This window comes from Rhincodon typus, chromosome 6 (genome assembly GCF_021869965.1).
Source record: "Rhincodon typus isolate 14 chromosome 6, sRhiTyp1.1, whole genome shotgun sequence".
Lineage (NCBI taxonomy): Eukaryota > Metazoa > Chordata > Chondrichthyes > Orectolobiformes > Rhincodontidae > Rhincodon > Rhincodon typus.
Window position 1 is genome coordinate 65531105 of NC_063337.1, and position 19176 is coordinate 65550280.

The 19176-nt window shown below is 39.8% G+C and overlaps 1 protein-coding gene across 1 annotated transcript in view; it reads right to left on the bottom strand.

Moving 5' to 3' along the window:
- abcc4 (ATP-binding cassette, sub-family C (CFTR/MRP), member 4) overlaps positions 1-19176 on the bottom strand; it is a 458391-nt gene that overhangs the window by 199252 nt on the left and 239963 nt on the right. The window contains exons 16-19 of the mRNA XM_048598320.1: positions 15374-15514; positions 9217-9254; positions 8247-8344; positions 7195-7341 (exon numbers count right to left, since the gene is read on the bottom strand). Coding sequence (XP_048454277.1) covers positions 7195-7341; positions 8247-8344; positions 9217-9254; positions 15374-15514 — 424 coding nt within the window. The remainder of the gene's footprint in view (positions 1-7194; positions 7342-8246; positions 8345-9216; positions 9255-15373; positions 15515-19176) is intronic.

The window sequence follows — 19176 nt, forward strand, 5'->3', positions numbered from 1 at the left end:
ATTAGGAGATCAAGAAGGGGCCATGAAATGACCTGGGCAAGTAGAGTTAAAGAGAATCCCAAAGCATTCTATACATACATTAAAAACAAGAAGATAACTAGGGAGAAGGTAGGATCACTCAAGGATAAAGGATGGAACTTGTGCTTGGAGGCAGAGAATGTGGGTGAGATCCTAAATGAGTCCTTTACACCAGTACTCACTCAGGAAAAGGATGTGAAGGATAGTGAGATTTATGTGGCGCATGCTAATATGCTAGGAAAATTTTCAGATCAGGAAAGAAGTGATGCTAGAGCTCTTGAAGAGCATTAAGGTGGATAAGTTCCCAGGGTCGGATGGTATCTACCCTACGTTTTGAGAGAGGCAAGAGAGAAGGTTGATGGGGCATTCATCAAGATCTTTTTATCCAGTGGTTAGCAAGGAGAGTTCTGGGAGGACTGGCAAGTAGCTAATGTTGTTCCTCTGCTTACAAAGGGAAATAGGAAACTGTTGACTGGTGACTCTCACATCGGTGGTTGGGAAGCTATTGGAGAGAATTCTTAGGGATAGGATTCACGCACATTTGGAAAAGCATGGCCTATTTAGGGACAGGCAGCATGGCTTTGTGCAGGGTAGTTTATGCCTTACTAACTTGATTGAATTTTTCGAAAAGGTGACAAAGGTGATCAATGAGGGCACAGCAGTGGATGTTGTTTACATGGATTTTAGTAAGGCTTTCGACAAGGACCCTCATGATACATTCATCCAGAAGATTAGGATGCATGGGATCCATGGTGACTTGGTCGTGTGCATTCAGAATTGGCTTGCCTATTGAACACAGAAGGTACTGGTGGAAGGGTGTTTTTCAGACTGGAGGTCCGTGACTAGTGGTGTTCCGGAGGGATCCATACTGGCACCTCTGCTGTTTGTGATTAGATAAATGACTTAGATGAAAATGTAGATGGGCGGGTTAGTAAGTTTGCAGATGATGCAAAGATCGGTAGAGTTGGGGATAGTGTAGAAGATTATCAAAGGATGCAGCGGGATATAGGTCAGTTGCAGGTATGGATGGAAAAATGGCAGATAAAATTTAATCCGGTAAGTGTGAGGTGCTGCACTTTGGGAGATCAAATGTTACGGAAAAGCATACGGTTAATGGCAGGACCCTGAACAGCACTGATGTACAGAAGGATCTTGGAGTTCAAGTCCACAGCTCCCTGAAAGTGGCCACGCAAGTCGATAGGGTGGTAAAGAAGGTGTATGGCACACTTGCCTTTACTGGTCAGGGAAATGCATACAAGAGTCAGGATGTGATGTTGCAGCTTTATAAGACTTTGGTTAGGTCACACTTACAGTATCGTATTCAATTCGGTTCGCCAAATTATAGGACGGATGTAGAGGCTTTGGAGAGAGTGCAGAAGAGGTTTACGAGGATTCTGCCTGGAATAGAGGGCATGAGGTATAAGGAGGCTAGAAAAACTCAGGTTGTTTTTCCCAGACTTGAAAAATCTAATACTAGGGGGCATGCATTTAAGGTGAGGGAGGAAAGTTCAAAGAAGGCGTGATGGGCAAGTTTTTTTTTAAACACAGAGTGGGAACAGTCTGGAACCTACTGCCAGGGGTGGTGGTGGAGCAAATATGATATGGGCATTTAAGGGACTCTTAGTTAAGCATACAAATATGCAAGGAATGGAGGGATATGGACCAAGAGCAGGTAGAAGGGATTAGTTTCATTAGTTTCATTCACAACATCGTGGGCCGAAGGGCCTGTTCCTGTGCTGTACAGTTCTATGTTGTTCTATGTATAGTCTTATGTTATAATACATAGGCATCATGAGCTATGAAGATTCTATGTTTGTGAAAAGCAATGGCCCATATTTTTACTGTGATTAGTGAAAGACCCCAAAATTAAACGTTCCTCTGAATATGTCATTTCTGATTTTCACAGAGGTGATCTTGGGAATGGGTTGACATCCTGCTTGGAATGGGATCAAAACTGGGCAACATACCTCCCAGCATCATCGTTAACCTGAACATGATTCTACCAAATCTGCTTCCACCACCAGCAAACGTCTTATTTTGTACGTTGTGTGTAACTGCTGCGTGGTAAGCAGGGCCTTGCTCTGGTCGGTTGTGGAGGCAGCTGGCCATTTAATGAGTACCTGCCACTATTCAAATTCCATTTTGGTAGTCTCACTATCCAGAGCCAGCAATGCTGGGCAATGGTAGAGGGTGGTATAGCTTGGCATGAGTTGACACTAAGTTGCCATAGGAAATATTGTCCAGCATGACGGCTAGAAGGGTATACAGGGGCATGGAGGGCATAAGTGGCATGGGTTAGTATGGATGGGGAGTGTGAGTTCTTTTTTAAATGAAATATGGGACAGTGCTAGTGCAGGGAGCCATGTGGCCAACCAGTGCCATAGCTGGCAGTCCACATGCATATTGAGATCATCCAGCCAATCTTCCAAGAAACCCTACCACGCCAGGATAGAAATCCAAACTGGTTCAGCTTGTGGAGTCAGTAAAAGTCCTGGCTCTGCACTCTTGCCTGGGGACAGTGCTAAAGTCACTTTTTTAAAGTGTATAGAAGGGAAATATGTAAATGTATTGACCTGGATCAAATATTCCATTAGGGTTATGTCGACAAAAAGTAACATGGGCATCCAGAATCATACTTTGTTAATTTATCTTCTTTTACTATCTTGACAGACTACACTGCATAAATCATTCAGCTTATTTAATCATCTAAACTTGTTAAGTGTTACATAGTCTTGTAAACACATTCCTAAGCATTTGTTATTTGCAATAAAATAAAAAGAGAAGTTGATGAAAGATTTGAGGCTGTCTAAATTTCAGTTGACTGTTTTAGTTTTCGTTTCAATTGTGGAGGGACTAGAAGGAAAAATAGGAAATTTAAAAACTCATTTCAAATGTGCTTGCTTCCAATTTACAAAGAGATAGACCTCCTTGTTCATTTAACTCTGTTCCAAACTATATCCCTGTACCAGATTAAAGTAAATACTAATTACTATGATTTAAGAAATAACTAAGGTTCAATGAAAGCTTGTTCATTTCTTATAGGACATTAAGCAATATCTACCAGCATTGGTTTTCAAACAGCTAATCTAGTTCTTTGAACTTTAAGTGTGTTAAGCTTAAATGCAAGTCAAGTTTGTCATTTTTTTTTCTCATAAATCATTCAAATTGTACAGTGATTGACAACACATTCTCAGACTCATTTTTCTTTACCTCGGGCATTCCCCAGGTTCATTTCTTACTGTTACTTCCTTGAATCATCAACCAAATCAACTTTTCTGATAATCCCATACTACCATTATTAACTCCCTTCAGACCATTTTCTCAAAGTGCACAGCAGTGTAGTAGATGAACAATTTGGTCTGGATTTCCGTCTGCATGATGTTTTTGTCATGGGTCAGTTTGCCAATTAACCTGACCCCATTTCTCTGAGTCAGGTCTGTTCATGCAGTGCAGGATCCCAGCAGGATTCATACCACTGCTACCAACATGCACAGTAGTTCTGCAGTTAGACCACTGCCTGCTGACTATTTAAAGGGTGCATGAGTCCTGGAAATTAAGGCATTGGGTTGAAATGGAGGGAAGTTTCAATAGAGCTTGTTCCATCCATTAAAATGATTCTGATGTATCGCCACTGTCAGTCAGCGGTATCATCCTTCACTGACCAATCTCAGGAAGCAGTTGTCAGTAGCAATATTAGCTGAAAAGTCAGGCCCAGGAAGTCATACAAGTAGAATCAAGTTCAGGACAGCAATGTTCTTAGCATATATGTTGCCTTATTTTTATCCCTTTCCCACTACTATTCTACTGTATTATAACTGTGACTGTGAAGGAATATCCAGCGTACTACAACTTCATCTCCAGCATCAATGTCCGAGAGAATAATGTCTGTTTAGTTTCTTTCAAAAACTTTGACTCTTTGATTGCCCTTGCTCAGCAAGAACAGTGTGAGCGGTTAAGAGTAGTCCAAGTTGACTTCTTGGCCTGAGGTTGCTTATTTGTGCTTGGCACCAAGTCACCTTTGCTGATTTATTAGAAGCTGGCAAGGCAAAACCACAGTAGAGATGCCAACTAGACAAGACAGTAAAGGTAAAGTTTATTTTTTAAAACTTCTGTCCAAACTCCTGACAGGCTTGGAGGAATCAGACCTCTCTAGCTCTAACCTGGCATCCACCCACCCTTTATGTTTCTCATTTGTGCCTAAATACTCGAACCTTTGATGACCTCACCCTGAAAGAAAAACTTGTATCTATATGATACTTTTCTTGATCAATAGATATCCCAAAGTACTTTACAGTCAAGAAAGTACTTTAAAGTCTAATGACTGTTGTGCTGTATGCTGTTGGTAGTCCTTCATTAATTAGGTTTGTAATTTTTGACATCTTTTGTCTTTCATAGAATTCCCATATCATTTCCATTGCTGAACTATCTCTAAGAATTTTAGTTTCTCTTCTTATGCCCAACACTTCCACTATATATTACAGACACATTCTTGCCAAAACACGCAAATATTTTGCAATCAAGACTAATATTCTAAGTGATTTGTTCATCATAGAATCCCTACGGTGTGAAAACAGGCCCTTTGGCCCAACAAGTCAACACTGACCCTTGGAGCATCCCACTCAGACCCATCCCCCTATAACCCACCTAAACTACACATTCCTGAACCTACAGGCAATTTAGCATGGCCAATCCACCTACCCTGCACATCTTTGGACTGTGGGAGGAAACCCACACAGACACGGGGAGAATGTGCAAACTCGACACAGACAGTCACCCGAGGGTGGAATCGAACCTGGGTCCCTGGTGCTGTGAGACAGCAGTGCTAATCACTGAGACACCGTGCTGCCCTCTATACTCCTATACTCTCAAAAATATGCAACTTCTTACGACTCAATCTCTCCTTAATTTGTTTTTCTGCTATTTTATTCCTTTTCCTCTACATTGAGAAGGAGTTGGACTCTGCTTGCACGTCCCCTAAATGGTCATTCGAAGGTTGCCTCTAATATTATTGAACAAGCTGTTCAGGAGCAAAAGGGATTTTTCAGGTTATTCTGGTCCTGTTTTGCAAGATCTTTGCACTTTCTGCAGAGATCATGTACTCTAGCTAATTTTTCCTACCCTAACTTGGGCAGCCATACAAAATGTAATTTTGGTTCAGACTAACTAGCTTAGCACAGACAGATTACCTTCCTGCTGTGAATCTCTCTGTGAATCAAAATTATCTGGGCTTTCTTGCTGAGTTCATCAAGGATTCAATTTTAGGCTCTTACAATCCAAGTTTGATATTACATAATTACTTGATTCACTTTTGTTTTCCATTTTACCTTTTTCAAATTTGATGATTTCATGTGCAAGAAACAAAGTCCTTAACTAAATCTCTAAACTAAAGAAAATTAAAACATATTTTACTTACATAATGAATAAGGCAAAGTCCAATAGTTACAAATACTGTTAAATGTTGTAAGTCTCCTTTACAACTATTTTTGCATTTTATCTTGATTGAACTAAATCATAGCTCACAGTCAGAGCTATCAACACCAGGGAGATCAAGGACTATGTTCAAAGTGAATGAGTCAGATGTTTCTACCTTAATTTATTTTTTTGACATATTTCAACATCCAAAATGAGAAAGATTCACTCCACCTGAATGTAGTTTTACAGGCCTGGTCCAGATTCAGGAAAGTTAATTTCTGGATATAGTGTCAGGCAGTAGTTACATGTTAAAGCTCATCTACAGAGATGAATACTTTAAAGATCACTACATCAGGGGACAGAAAGGTAGTTAATCAAGTTTTTGTTTCCACCTTTTCCTTGAATCATCTATAGGAACACTTTCCATCGATTTAAATTTACAAACACATTAGTTACCGAGAGTTGTCACTGACCAGGAGGTTACCTGAAGTAATTCAAATGAATGACAGTATGTACACATATAATTACACAAGACCAGGAACAATGCATCCTCTAACCTGCAAGGGTGTGCCACCATGTAACATGAAGCGACTGACTGCTCACAAGCAATGATTGAATAAACTGACTGCACGCAAGATGCAGACATTCATACATGGTTGCAAGTCAATTTTAAAAAGGATGGACTAGGTAAAAGACTGGTCTTGCAGTGAACAGACATTAGAGGGAACATTGAGCAGAAGCAGGCCAATCAGTAGCGCAATCTTCATTAGCCATGCAATGATACAGAATCATTCGGTACAGAACAGGCTCATTGATTCTGTACTGACAAAAACTGCTCTAAATCTACACTAATCCTGCCTTGCATGTTATGACATTTCAAATGCTCATCCAAGTACTTTTTAAAGTCATAACATTCAAGGCAAATCTGAAACCTAACTGCATAGAAGGGTCCAGATCCAAAACGTCAGCTTTCCATCTCCTCTGATGCTGCCTGGCCCGCTGTGTTCATCCAACTCTACACCTTGTTATCTCAGACTCCAGCATCGGCAGTTCCTACTTTCTCTGCAAACGTCTACCTTTGCCTCATTACCCTTAACATCATTGGTCAACAAAAATCTATCAAACTCCACTTTAAAATAAACCATTGATCCAGCTTCAATTGTCACTTGTAGTAGACAATTCCAAACTTCACCACACTTTTGTATAGAACACTTTCCCTGAAAGTTCTCATAGACCTTAACTTGCCAACAAGTGGCGATATTTTCTCTAAATAAACAGAAATTTCTGGAGAAATTCAAAACTATGGAGAGAAAGCAGAGTTAACACTGAGTCCAGTGAACATTTATCAAAATGCTTTGTTTCAGGTCTCCAGCATCTGCAGTTCTTTGTTTTAATTGTTACAATATTTTCTCTACTTATTCCCCATAACTTGGTTTAAATCACACTTAAATTTGTAAACACCAAGGAAGGCCTTAGTTTATCATCATACAAACGATACTTAATATGAGAGCAGTTCGGATGAGGAGTCATCATGATCTGAAATGTTAAGTCCATTTCTCTTTACAGATGCTGTCAAACCAATTGAGTATTTCCAGAAATTTTTTTTGCTATTATTGTACAATAATCAATGTTTTTCATCAGTCAGTTAGAGAACACTGTCCCCTAGTGGTAGTTGTGCATCATTCCAAATATAATTCTAACTTATTGCTGCATTACAAAAGCTGTACACTATTCAATTTGAAATTTATAGAATTGTACACTTACCAATTGGATTTCTATCAAAGAATAAAATAGGAGCTCTTATTATGCATGCAACCATTCTGTTATGCAACTCCTGTGATGCATTCACCAACACATTGAAAATGACCAAACTTCGGGTAATTCCAAAAAGTATCACAGCTATTGTTAAACCTGGAGGAAAATAAATTTTGGTCAGTTCATCAACTGATTACAACATTAACGATTTATTTAATATGACAACACTGCAACAATTTGCCTTGAATATAACAATGAGAAACTGAATTATAACATTTTAAATTCTTTGTATTTCATGTTCTTAAAGGCAGAATTTAAGTTCAAAAGGCTTCTCAGGATCTTTCATTCAATCATTTTATTGCAAGCATGAATCATACAATTTACCTATTTCAATGTTAAGTTAAAGAAAGCAAAATAAGCGAAAATATAACTACCATTCTCATCTTAGAGGTTAAGAGATTGCAAATTTGAGCCATTTTCAGGACTTAACTCTGTAACTTTGACCAACAGTTCATTAGCATATTGAGGGAGTGCTGTATTGTTCAGGGGTCCAAGTTTATTACAATACATTTCATCTAGAGTTTCCAGTGAACATAATGATCCAGTTTTAAAGAGTACGTTGTTTGTTTAATGTCCTGGTAACATTCCCTCTTGACCAACAATAACTACTTTTGAAGCACAGTCAAAAGTACAATAGAGAAGCAGATTTGGAAATTCATAGAGAACGACGTAAAGCACAAGCTACATGGATCAATATCTTCTATTTTTATATGTGCTACTAAGAACAATTTTTCCAACACTTAATTTTGCTGCTGCTAAAGTGTTACAAAATACAAAATTATTCCTGCAGGTTCACAAAACTTGGAAGCTTAAGTGTCAGGTTTACATGCAGATGCTTTCCCAGAGAAAAGGAAAGGAAAAATTATTCAAAGACAAATGAACCTGTTTTATGCATCGCCAGAGTGATATTGACAGAGCCTGGGAGAAATTCTTACAAATTCTATCATGGAACAGTACTGAATAATTGATTTTTAAACAAAACAGTACCATCTTCTCTATACCTGCATATATTCCCAAGTAAAAGTTAACATCCAGCTGTTGCATTGTGTTATTCTGACTACTTATTTGAGTCGTATTCAGTTGCTCTTGACTTGTTGCCCTGAAAAACACAAAAACAACGCAACATATTACATAAAATATTTCATATGCATTTGTCAGTTGTAGTGTGTGCAGTCTAGTTTGAACTTACTAAGCTAGATTTCAGTCACTAGTGATATAGTGTAGAAATGTAACAATACCATTGCATTATGCAGGAAAACACTTTTCTTTAAAAACATATGCATATGTCAAATATGAACTGTCTGTATACTATTCTGGAAATTATTCTTATTTGTAGGGAATGTCCAGGAGTGTGTTATTTTTCTGGATTGCCCAAAGGTGTGTATTACAATTTAGAGATGATTCAAAAGGCATGAGCAAGTACAAGTCTCCACAATATTTTTTAAATACTGCAGACATAGAATTAAATATGACCATGACGCAACTAAACAAAAAGAGTCTGCAACTGGATGTTCTTTGGCCTGTTTCCTTCACCATTACAATGTTATATTTAAAGTGCTTAATTTTGATCAAGAATTTGTAGATGCTGATGTTTTAAAACTAAAACTTGTTTTTTGTTTACAAAATCAGGTTATATGAAAAAGGGTAGAGCATGCAGAAAGGCCAGAAGATTCATGTTCATTTCTTAATGTAGATGAAACATCTCAGCTCCCACACGCTCCAAGAGTCTCAGTTCAAAAAATTAATTTATGCACTTATTATCTATATTTCTTTGAAAACTAATTCCACGGTATTATGAGTAAAGTCTAAAGCAGCCGGAATAAGAAGGCCACATTTTAGATGGAGTAAGAAATGAAATTGTGTACGGGGCAAAGGGATTTCAGTACAGATACTTTTTTTCAAACTAAAAGTAGTGACCAATGTTAATAAGGCCAACAAAACATACTACAACATTAAGGGAATTAACCTTACCAGTAAGATAGCCACCAATCCTGAAGTACATAAGACACCTACAGCAGAAGAAAGGAAAATTTAGACATCAGGATTGAAAAAGTAAATTATTGGATTTAAATGTTCATCTGATTCAATTTGGTCTCCAACGAATGCAGAAGGTAGCAATCTTGCACAACACAAATGAAATTTCTCCATCTGCCAACATTATGTCACATTGTGATTATCTAGTTTAAAATAGAAAGCTGCCAACGTATGTACAAAGGCAAATGGTATAGTGTCAGGCAGACATACAAGGCCACCAAAAATAAAATTTGCAAAATGTAAAACTACCAGAAAAAAGATCAAGCTCACCCATTAATAATTGCCCACACAATAATTACAAGACAATAATTAGTATTTATTGGTAAAAAGCTTAAATAATAATTTTGGTCATCATTATCAATTCTACCTGTCTCGGTTATCGTAATTTTGAGCATCATTATCAATTCTCCCTTCAATCCCTCTTGTTTCAGGAACAATCCTACTATTGCTGATCTAACCATGAAGCTCAGCAAAGCTGAATTTGAAAAAGTGCTCAAGATGTACACAACATTGAGATCAGCATTCCTAGCACATATTGGTTGAGAGAAGGGCGGGACCGGCAGCTCAATGTTCTAAGGTTTAGATGTTTCAGGTGTGACAGAGAGGGGTGGGGAGTTGCATTACTGATCAAGGAAAATTTCACAGCTGTATAGCACACAGAGAGGATGTCTGGGTTTAGCTCATTCAGCGAGGCCATATGGTTATAACTTACGAATAAGAAAGGTGCAAAGACTCTGATGGGGTTATGTGATAGGTCTCCTAATATCCTGCAGGCGATAAAGTAATCAGATCATGGAGAGATGCAACAACAACAGGGTTGTTGTAGTGGGTGATTTTAACTTCCCTAATATTGAGTGCAACTCCCCGAGTGTCAGGGGCTTAGATAGGGCAGAATTTGTTTTGTGATTCCAGGAGGATTTCTTTAAACGACATGTAGATAGTCCATCAAGGGAACAAACCATACTAGACCTTGTACAGGGGAATGAGCCTGACTAGGCGGTCAAAGTTTCAATGGGGAGCATTTTGGGAACAGTGATCATAATTCCATAAGTTTTAAATAGCCATGGTTAAGAAAAAGACTGGCCCTTGGGTGAAAGTGCTAAATTGGTTTGAAGGCAATTTAATACAGTGCTAGGGCAGGAACTGGATAAATTAGATTGGAGCCAGCTGTTTGAGGGTAAACACACAGCTGATATGTGAGAGTCATTTAAAGGACCAGCATGTTCCTATTAGGATGAAAGACAGGATTGTAAGATTCGGGAACCTCAGATGACAAGAGATATTGAAAGATTGGTCAAAAAGGAAAAGGCAGCAAATGATAGGTTTAGGAAACTAAAATCAATTTGGCCATTAAAGAGTTTAAAGGAAGCAGAAAAGAACTTAAAACAAGAAACTAGGAGGGCTGGAAGAGGCCATGAAATATCCTTGTCAAGGAGGATTAATAAAAATCTGAAGGCATTTTATATGTACATCAGGAGCAAGAGGGTAGCTAGGGAAAGGGCAAATTCACTCACGGATAAAGGAGGGAATTTATGCGAGAAGCCAGAGGAACGGGATGAGGTCCTTAATTAGTACTTTGCATCGGTATTCATCGAGGACATTGATGATAGGGAAGGGTATTGCATTATTCTGGGGCATGTTAATATTAATGTGCTGGCGGTGTCGGGTGTCTTGAAATACAGTAAGGTAGTAAGTCTTGATGAGATCTATCCCAGGATACTGAAGGAAGGAGATTGGTGGGGCCTTGACAGACATATTTGCACTTTCCTCTTTAGCCACAAAGTCCCAGAACACTGGAGAATAGCCAATGTTGTTCTTTTGTTTAAGAAGGGCAACAGGGATGATCCAGGAAATTATAGGCCGATAGCCTAACAACATTGTAAGGGAAACTATCGGATATTCTTAGCGATAATAAGAAATATAATAAGAATAAGAAATAAAAACAAAGAAATTCTTAGGGACAGGATTTACTCACATTTGGAGAAGAATGGACCTATGAGGGCTAGGCAGCACCACTTTATATGGGGGTGGTCTTGTCTCATAAACGTAGTTCAGCTTTTTGAGAAAGTAACAAAGATGTTTGATGAGGGTAGGGCATGTTGTTTACATGGACTTTACTAAAGCATTTAACAAGGTCCCTCATGGTAGGCTGGTCCAGGCGATTTAGTTGCATGGCATTCATGGTGAATTGGCACATTAATGCAAAATTGGCCTGGTCATCAAAGACAGGATAGCTCTGGAGGGCTGTTTTTCCGACTGGTGGTCTACGACCAGTGGTGTTCTGCAAGGACGAGTGCTCGGATCTCGGTTGTTTGTAATATATATATAAATGATATGGATAAATATGTAGGTGGTCTGACTTTAAGTTTGCAGATGACACAAAAATTGGAGGAGTTCTGGATAATGAGGAAGGTTATCAAAGGATAAAGCAGGATATAGATCACTTTAGAGACTTGAGCGGCGAAATGCCAAATGAAGTTTAATCTGGAATTGTGTGAGGTGGTGCATTTTGAGATGTCAAACACAAGAGGAAAGTATACAGTAAATGGCAATGTCCTGAAGAGCACTTATATATATAGGGATCGTGAGGTGCAAGTCCATAGCTCCCTGAAAGTAGCAACACAAGTAGGTAGAGAGATAAAGACGACGAATGGGCATGCTTATCTTCATCAGTCAGGGCACTGAGTATAAAAGTTGGCAAGTCAAGTTGAAGCTGCATAAAAGTTTAGTCAAGCCACATTTGGAGTAGCACATGCAGTTCTGGTCACTTCACTACAGGAAGGACGTGGAGGTTTTAGACGGGGTGCAAAAGAGTTCTACCGGAATGTTGCCTGGATTGAAGTGTATCAGATATAAGGAGAGGTTGATTTGATATATTATTGTCACATGTATGGAGATACAACACGTAGTATTATATTGTGTGCTAACCAGACAAACCATACCTTACACAAGTACATCAGGGTAATAGAACTGAATGCAGAATATAGTGTTACAAGTATACAAGATCAACTCTAATATATGAAAGGTCCATTCATAAGTCGGATAACAGTGGGAAAAGTCTATTCTTAAATCTGTTGGCACATGTTTTCAAACTTTTGTTTGGGTGTGTGTGTGTGTGTGTGTGTGTGGTCTTTGGTTATGTTGGCTGCTTTCCTGACACAGCGAGAAGTGTAGATCAAGTCAATGGAAGGAAGGCTGGTTTTCAGGATGGACTGCATTGTTTTCATTACAGCATTGGAGGTTGAGGGTCATCCTAATAGAGGTATATAAAATTATGAGAGGCACGATAGGTTGGATAGTTGTAGTCTTTTACCCAGGGTGGAAATGTCAAATACTAGGGGAAATAGGTTTAAGGTGAGAGGAGAAAGTTTTTTTTAAGAAACACAGAGGGTGGTAGGTGCCTGGAAGAGACTGCCAGGAGAGGTGGTAGAATCAGAGACAATAGTAATGTTTAAGAGGCACTTGGACACGTGAAGGACAGGAAATAGAGGGATACAGACCTTAGTTTAGAATAGCACCATGCTCAGCATAGACAAAATAGGTCGAAGGGTCTGTTTCTGTGCTGTACTATTCTGAGGTCTTTATTTAGGATCATTATTCTGATTCAGCTAACTTATACAAGTCAGAGATAACAAGGTGTAGAGCTGGATGAACACAGCAGCCAAGCAGCATCAGAGGAGCAGGAAAGCTGACATTTCAGGTCTGGACCCTTCTTCAGAAATCTCAGATTCTCCAGCATCGGCAGTTCCTACTATCTCTTATACAAGTCAGAGTTGGGATAAGACGGGCATTTTTAGGAAGGCAACCTGTAACTAGTGGAGTGCCCATTGGAATTTAGAAGAATGAGGAGTGACCTTATTGGAACAAACAAGATTTTTGGGCAACTTAACCGGGTAGATGTGAAAAGGCCCTTTCTCTTTGTGGGAGAGTCTAGGACCAGAGGGCATAATCTCAGAATCAGGGAGTACACATCTAAGACAGAGATAAGCAGGACTTTCTTCTCTCAGAGGATAGCAAATCTGCGGAATTCTTTACCGCAGACAGCCATTGAGGCTGGGTGATTAAGTGTATTTGAAGCTGAGATGAACAGGTTTTTAATCAATAAGGAAATCGAGGGTTGTGTGGAGAAGGCAGAAAAATAGAGTTGAAAATTATCAGATCAGCTACAACTCATTGAATTCTGGAGTAGACTTGAGGGGTTGAGTGGTCTATTTCTCCTTGCACGTCATAAGGTCTTTTCCTCTCCCTTCTTCAGCATAAGAGTTATATTTGCTACCTTCCAATTCATGGGGACCATTCTAGAATCAATAGGATTATGGAAAACCAAAACAAATACATCCATTTTGTCAGCAATTACCTCTTTTAAAATGCTAGACTCGAGATGTTTGATACAGTGCCATGCAACAGGCTTGAGAGCAAAATTACGGTTCTTGGGAAAAAAATGGCAGTAGCAACATGAATACAGAATTGGCTGAGTGACAGGAAACAGAGTCATAGTTAATGGATATATTTTGGGCAGGAAGAAGATCTGCAATGGATTTTCGAAGGGTTTAGTGTTGGGACCCTTGTCTTTCGTGATGTATGAACATGACTTAGACATTGGTTTACAAGGACAATTCTAAGATAGTCAATAGTCAGGGGAGTAAATCAGCCAGCGGCATTGACTTTCGTTAGTTATATATTCCTGCTCAGGCAGAAATGATGTCTCAATTTTCCTTGAGACTGACAGTGAACAACCTATTTGAACTACAGCAGTCTTTCTGGTGAAGGCATGTTGTTAGGTTGGGAGCAGCAGGATTTTTACCCAGCAATAACAAAGGAATGATGTAATATTACAGTGTTAGGGACAGTATGCAACATACAGATGTGACATTAATATATGACAGTAGTATTCATCTGCTAATACTGTCAGAGCTCATGGGAAAGAGTTGACAAAGAAGTGCATCCTGGAGCATGTACATAATGTACCGGTGGTGGGGGGAATGAAGTTGACAGATGGGGTTCCAATTGAGTAAATTGTTTCATAGTGAATCATGTCAAATTTCTGGATTGTTGTCCTAGCTCCACTCATTCAGGAAAGTTAAGAGTCAATCACACTTTTCAATTGTGCCTGTTAACCGGTGGAAATACATTAGGACATCATGAGCAGAGTCACCCACCATGGAACACCAAGACAATGATCTGCTCTGACAGGAACACCTTTTGAATGGTTAGTCTCTGGTATTCTCAAGATTCTGTAGACAGTTGACTTGAATATAGTAGTGACATTGAATAACAAAGGGAGGTGGTTTGGTCTTGTCTTGAAAATGGCCAGTTCCTGGTGCATTGTGCAGATATTGCTCCATTTGGGAATGGAATGTTTCTTTAACTGAGGAATTACAAATGCATCTGAACATTCTGCAATCATTAGTATGGACGGTGCTACCCTTCTGATGGAAGTAAAGTTTTTGACGGAGCAGCCGTGCCTAGGATACTGCCTTGGTTAGCTCCGGCACTGATGTCTTGAGAATGAGATACAATCGTTGGAAGTCATGTATCAATCTTCCTTTACGCCAGGTGTGACATCAGCTATAGGAGAGTTTCTGCCATGATCCTTTTTCATTTTAATTTTCCAATGCCGCAGACTTTTTCCCAAAATATGCAAAGCAAAGGTATCAAGGGTTATGGGCCAAAGGCACAAGGATATGGAGTGAGGCCACAGATCAATCACGTTCTCATTGAATGGTGAAACAGGCACAAGGGAATGAATGTCTACTCCTGTTCCTACGTTCTTAAGTAACTTAAAATCACATAAGTCTAATAACAAAATCAAGCAAATCACAGATATAAAGAAGTGTATTGCCAGCATACAGAAGGAAACAGATTCACATTACCCATCATTAATAACAGTTCGTTGATGAGTAGCCAAAGATTGATCTTTATGCAATTCCGGGGGTGCATAAAAGAAAGTTCTTAAATCACAGCAGCTACCTGTCCATTATTTTTCAAAAGAACTGATTGCTCAAAGCATAAGAAAAATATGACTCATACATTTCAGATGAAGTCATTTCTTAAATTCATTTTCAATATCTATAATGACTACATAGTCACTTACTTGTGTCACCAAATTGAGAATGATGGCAACCATCAGTATAAAACCATTAGCACCTGCTAGAAAATACTTCTTGTAAATGTTAAAGCCAATTGATCCTTCAGAGCGACTCTCCTCTGGTGTTGCCGAGAGTACAGACTCCCCCTGTCAGACAAACAAGTCGTATAACTTGTGAACCACAAATTACAATTTTCAGATCCTCACAATGTCTGTGAACTATAAAGTCAGAGAACACTAAAGCAAAATAAAGGGTCTTTCAGCCTATTGAGGGAGTCTGTGTTGGTCATAAACAACCACATAATTATTCTAATCTCATTTCCCAGCAATTGGCACATAATCCTGTATGTCTTAGCATTGCAAATGCAGATCCAAATACTTCTTAAATTTTGAGGATTTATCCCTCTAAAATCCTTACCGACAGTGAGTTCCAGATATCCACCACCTTCTGGGTGAAAAAGGTTTTCTTCACATCCCCTCTAAACCTCTGCGCCCTTTCCTGAAATCCGTACCCTTGGTCATTGATTCCTCCACCAAAGGAAAATATTTCTTCCTGGCTACCCTATCTGTGCCCCTCATATAATTTTATATAACTCAATCATGTCCCCTCTCAATCTCCTCTCCTCTTAGAAGAGCAACCCAAGTCTCAGGGGTGGCATGGTGGCTGTTTTTGGCACCACTGGTTCACTGCGCCAGGGACTCAATTCCAATCATGGCAAGTTGCCTGTGTGGAGTTTACATATTTTCCCAGTGTCTGTGTAGGTTTCCATTGGTTACTCTAGTTACCTCCCAAAAACGTGCAAACTAGGTGGATTAGCCTTGCTAAAATGTGGGGTTATGTGGATAGGGTAAGGGGCTGGGCCTGGGTGGGATGCTCTTTGGAGGATAGGTGCAAACTCGAGTCCAATATCCTTACTGTTCAGGAAGTTTTAAACTAATTTGGCAGTGGAGTAAAGTGGTAATAAGATCAGGAGTAAGGTTCAAGTAGATATAAAAGGAATACTAGGACAGTCCTGCAGGGTGAGGAGACATGGGGAAAATAAGGTTCATGGGAGAACCAGAAAGCTAAATTGTATCCATTTTAATGCAAGGAGCCTGACTGGTAAGGCAGATAAACTTACAGCGTTGATCAGCATGTGGGAATGTGATATTGTTGCAATCATTGAGACATGGTTGAAGGAACAGCAGGACTAGCAGCTCAACAATCCAGGTTATAGAAGTTTCAGACATGATAGAGGGAAGCTGTAAGAGAGAGATGGGGACATTACATTATTGATAAAGGCGACTGTCACTGTCGTAATGAGACAGGATGTTTTAGAAGGCTCCACAAATGAGGCCATCTGCATAGAGCTTAGAAATAAAAAAAGCAGCTATCGTTTTGCCAGCATTACACCGCAGGGGCTTCATAACAATCAGAGGGAGATAGAGGAGCAGATATGAGGCAAACCAAAAAGGTGTGAGAGGAACAAGGTTATAGTAGGAGTGGATTTTAATTTTACTAACAGTAATTAGGATTGCCATAGTACGAAGGGATTAGACAGGAATGAATTTTTAGATTGCATCCAGGAGTTGGACAGGTTGTACTTGTTCCAGTACATAGGTAGTTCTAGAGAGATAGGACAGTGTTAGACCTAATCATAGGGAATTAAGCCAAGGGTAATGACCAGAACTCTAAGTTTCAAAGTCATTATGGAAAAGGATAAGGTTAGTGCAGAGGTTAAATGTCTAAACTGAGTGAAGGCCAATTTCAAAATCATTAGACAGGATGTGATAAACCTAGATTGGGAGCAACTACTTGCAGGTAAGTCCATATTTAGAAAGTGGGAGTCTTTGAAAAGTAGTATGAAGATAGTTCAGGGACGGCACCTTTCTCCAAGGGTGAAAGGGAAGGACAGCAAAACCATGGAGCCCTGGATATCAAGGGATATTGAGAGTTTGATAAAGAAAAGGAAGGACGCCTACGCTATATACAGAGAATTAAAAACAGGGGAAGCCCTTTAGGTGTATAGAGAGTATAGGGGAATGCTTAAAAATGAAAGTAGGATGGCAAAGAGAGGTCATGAAACATCTTTGGCAGACAGGATCAAAGAAAACTCCCAAGGCATTTTACAAGTACATTAAGAGCAAAAGTATTATCAGGAAAGTGGGAGGCCTATTAAAGACTAAAGGGGCAACCAGCACATGGAGCCGGTGGATATGGGTGAGGTTTTAAAGAAAGACATTGTAGTTGGACATTTGTGTCAGGGTGGAGAGGTTCAAGAGCATGTTAAGATCAATAAGGAGGTGGTATTACGTGATTAGTAGGCATAGAAGTTCATAAATCCCTAGACCCTAATGAGACGTACCCCAGGTTGCTATGGGATGCAAAGGAGGAGATTGCTGAGGCCCTGGCAGAGATATTTAATACTTCACTGGTCATAGGTGAAGTGCCAGATGACTGGAGGATAACTAATGAGGTTCCTTTGCTCAAGAAGGGTAGTGGGGATAGATCAGGTAATTAAAGATAAGTTAGTCTAACATCAGTGGTAAGGAAATTATTGGAAAAACATCTGAGGGACAGGTTTAACCAATACTTGGAAAAGCAGAGATTGATCAGGGATCATCAGCAAGAATTTGGCAGATGGAGATCCTGTCTGACTAACTTAATTGATGAGGGTAGTGAAGTTGCATGAAGTTCACATGGACTTCAGTAAAGTGCTTGACAAGGTCCCACATGGAAGGCCAGTCCAAAAGATAAGATCCCATGGGAATGAAGGAAAGTTGGCAAACTGCATCCAAAATTGGCTTGGTGGCAAAGAGTGATGGAGGAGGGTTGGTCTTGTGATTGGAAGCCTGTGACCAGTGGTGTACAGGAATCTGTGCTGGGACCCTTGATGTTTGTCTTTTACATTATAGACGTGGAAGTGAACGTAGAAATTAAAATTATTATGATTGTAGATGACATGAAAATTAGTGGTGTTGTCAATAGCAAGGAGGATGGTCTCAGGCTACAGTCTGATATTGATTGGTTGGATAAATTGGGCAGGACAAAGGTAGATGAAATTTAATCCTGATAAGTGCTACATTTTGGGAGGTCCAATAGGGTAGGATTTACACAATGAATGGTAGGTTGCTAAGAAGTACTGAAGAAAAAAGGGACCTTGGCGTACAAGTTCATGGATTCGTGAAGGCTTCAGCACAGGTAAACATGGTGGAAAATAAGGCAGACAGGATGTTTGTCTTCATTATCCGGGGTATACAGTATAGTAACAAGGAAATACTGTTACAACTTTATACAACATTGGTTAGCCCACAGCTGGAAATACTGTGCACAGAAATAGCAAGAACTGTAGATGCTGGAGTCAGAGATAACACCACATGGAGCTAGAAGAACACAGCAGGCCAGGCAGCATCAAAGGAGCAGGAAAGTTTATGTTTTGGTCGGGATCCTTCTTCAGAAATGGGGAGGGGGAAGGGAGCTCAGAAATAAATAGAAGGTGAGGGGGGAGGTGTAGGGGCAGTTACAGCACTTCCTGCAGCATATCACCCCACCGACCTCCACATCCAATGTATCATTCTCCACCACTTCCAACACCTCCAATCTGACCCCACAACCAAAGAGATATTTCCCTCCTCACCCAATCTGCCTTTTGTAGGGACTGCTCTCTCCACGACTCCCTTGTCCGCTCCACACTCCCCACTAAACCCACCACCCCGGCATCTTTGATAACAAGGTGTAGAGCTGGATGAACACAGCAGGCCAAGCAGCATGAGAAGCAGGAAGGCTGACGTTTCGGGCCTAGACCCTTCTTTCTGAAGAAGGGTCTAGG